The 2206-nt window shown below is 44.1% G+C and overlaps 1 protein-coding gene across 1 annotated transcript; it reads left to right on the top strand.

Annotated features, from left to right (window-relative positions):
- Window positions 1–142: 142 nt before the first annotated feature.
- Window positions 143–1540, top strand: LOC311006122 (E3 ubiquitin-protein ligase TRIM35-like; the record flags this gene model as incomplete). Its single annotated transcript, XM_083998823.1, has 1 exon — window positions 143–1540. The coding sequence occupies one exon, from the start codon at window positions 143–145 to the stop codon at window positions 1538–1540; it is 1398 nt and encodes a 465-aa protein (XP_083854949.1).
- Window positions 1541–2206: the final 666 nt, after the last annotated feature.

Below are 2206 nucleotides of genomic sequence, written 5' to 3' on the forward strand. Positions count from 1 at the left end.
TTTGCGTTCCGTTGTTCCTTTTGTCACTGCTTTTTGAGCCAGGCTGTGACAATATATTAATAAACTATCCTTCCAGGATGATGGGAGCCATGACTGACTCTACTTCCTGTCTGCTGTGTTTTCAGCTTCTCTCACAGACTAAATGGCTTCCAGACTAGAGGAGGATCTCAGCTGTCAGATCTGTACCGAGGTCTTTAGAGATCCTGTTGTTCTGACCTGCAGCCACAGCTTCTGTAAAGACTGTCTGAAGAGTTGGTGGAAGGAGACACAAGATCAACTGTGTCCAGTTTGTAAGACAAGATCTTCAATGGAAGAACCACCCTGTAACCTGGTGTTGAAGAACCTGTGTGAGAGCTTCTTACAGCAGAGAGAGCAGAGAAATTCAGAGGCTCTCTGCAATCTGCACTCTGAGAAACTCAAACTCTTCTGTCTGGACCATCAGCAGCCAGTGTGTCTCATCTGCAGAGATTCAAAAAAACACACCAACCACAGAATCAGACCCATTGATGAAGCTGCTTCAGACCTCAAGAAGGAACTTGAGGAAACTCTGGAACCCTTAACGAAGAAGTTAAAGGGTTTTGAAGAAGTTCAAGTGAAGTTTGGTCAAACAGCAGAACACATTAAGGTCCAGGCCCGACACACAGAGAGGCAGATTAAGGAGCAGTTTAAGAAGCTTCACCAGTTTCTAGAAGAGGAAGAGGAGGCCAGGATGGCTGCACTGAGGGAGGAAGAGGAGCAGAAGAGTCAGAGGATGAGGGAGAAGATGGAGGCTCTGAGCAGAGAGATAGCAGCTCTTTCACACACAGTCAGAGCCACAGAGGACGAGCTGAGAGCTGAAGACGTCTCATTCCTGCTCAACTACAAGGCTGCAGTGGAAAGAGTCCAGCAGCGCCCCCTGCTGGAGGATCCACAGCTGGACTCAGGAGCTCTGATAGACCAGGCCAAACACCTGGGCAACCTGACCTTCAACATCTGGAACAAGATGAAGGACATGGTCTCCTACAGTCCTGTGGTTCTGGACCCAATCACTGCTGAACCAGGACTCATCCTGTCTGAAGATCTGACCAGTGTGAGACGAGGAGACAAACAGCAGCTTCCTGACAATCCAGAGAGGATCGATTCTTACTGCTGTGTCCTGGGCTCTGAGGGTTTTAACTCAGGGACTCACAGCTGGGATCTTAAGGTTGGAGACAACACAGCCTGGGAAGTGGGTGTGTTAACAGAGTCTGTGCAGAGGAAGGTAGGCGACGTACGGTCTGGATTATGGAGAATAGAGTTCTATAAAGGTAAATACTCAGTATATACACCACCAGGTCCAGTCATTGATCTCCCAAAGCAGAAGAAGATCCAGAGGATCAGAGTGAATCTGGACTTCAACAGAGGAAAACTGTCGTTCTCTGATCCTGATACTAACACACACATACACACCTTCACACACACTTTCACTCAGAAGATGTTTCCATATATTAACACTTGGGATAACCTCCCATTGAAGCTGTTACCAGTGAAGGTGTCAGTGACAGTGCAGCAGAGCAGTTAGAGATAAAGAGGATGATCATATTTATAGTGTTGTTTATTTCTTAAAGGGAAAAATCTGTGAATTGAACCTGTTAAACTGCACCTGTGCTCCTGCTGTCTCATTATTACAAACACTCTTTATTTATCTTTGACTATCTATCTATCAATCTCCTCCACACCTGTTAGCGCAAAATTATTAGTAACTAACGCTCCATAACCCCCATGCTCTCCATCATATTCATATTTCTATTGTTTATTGTTGTTGTTTTTACAATCTATATCTGTGTTTTTTGGTTGAATATTGATGCTTTTGCAAAACTGTTTCTTTTAAACTTTGATGTCAATAAAGCCTTTGAATTGAATGAACTTGAACTGAGGGTGAAGGTTTGTGCTGAAGAGAAGAATCTGTCTCTAGTCAGTGGAAAATGACCAAACTTAGTCTATTGAACTTTATATCAGATTGTAAACATCATCATATTTAAGGACCTTTAGCATATGGACAGGGATACAGATGTGGTGGCAGATGATACCAAAATGTCAAACTGGCATTACAGGAAAAGTAGAAATGATTATTGGTCAGGTTCCTTGGAGGTTCCTTCTTTACTGTGTCAGAAGGTGGTGAGGGAGGAAACAGGAAAAACTCGAACTCCCATTTAAAGTTGAACTGGTTAGTGACTCAGATTCATGC

The sequence above is a fragment of the Trachurus trachurus genome, assembly GCF_905171665.1.
Source record: "Trachurus trachurus genome assembly, chromosome: 22".
Lineage (NCBI taxonomy): Eukaryota > Metazoa > Chordata > Actinopteri > Carangiformes > Carangidae > Trachurus > Trachurus trachurus.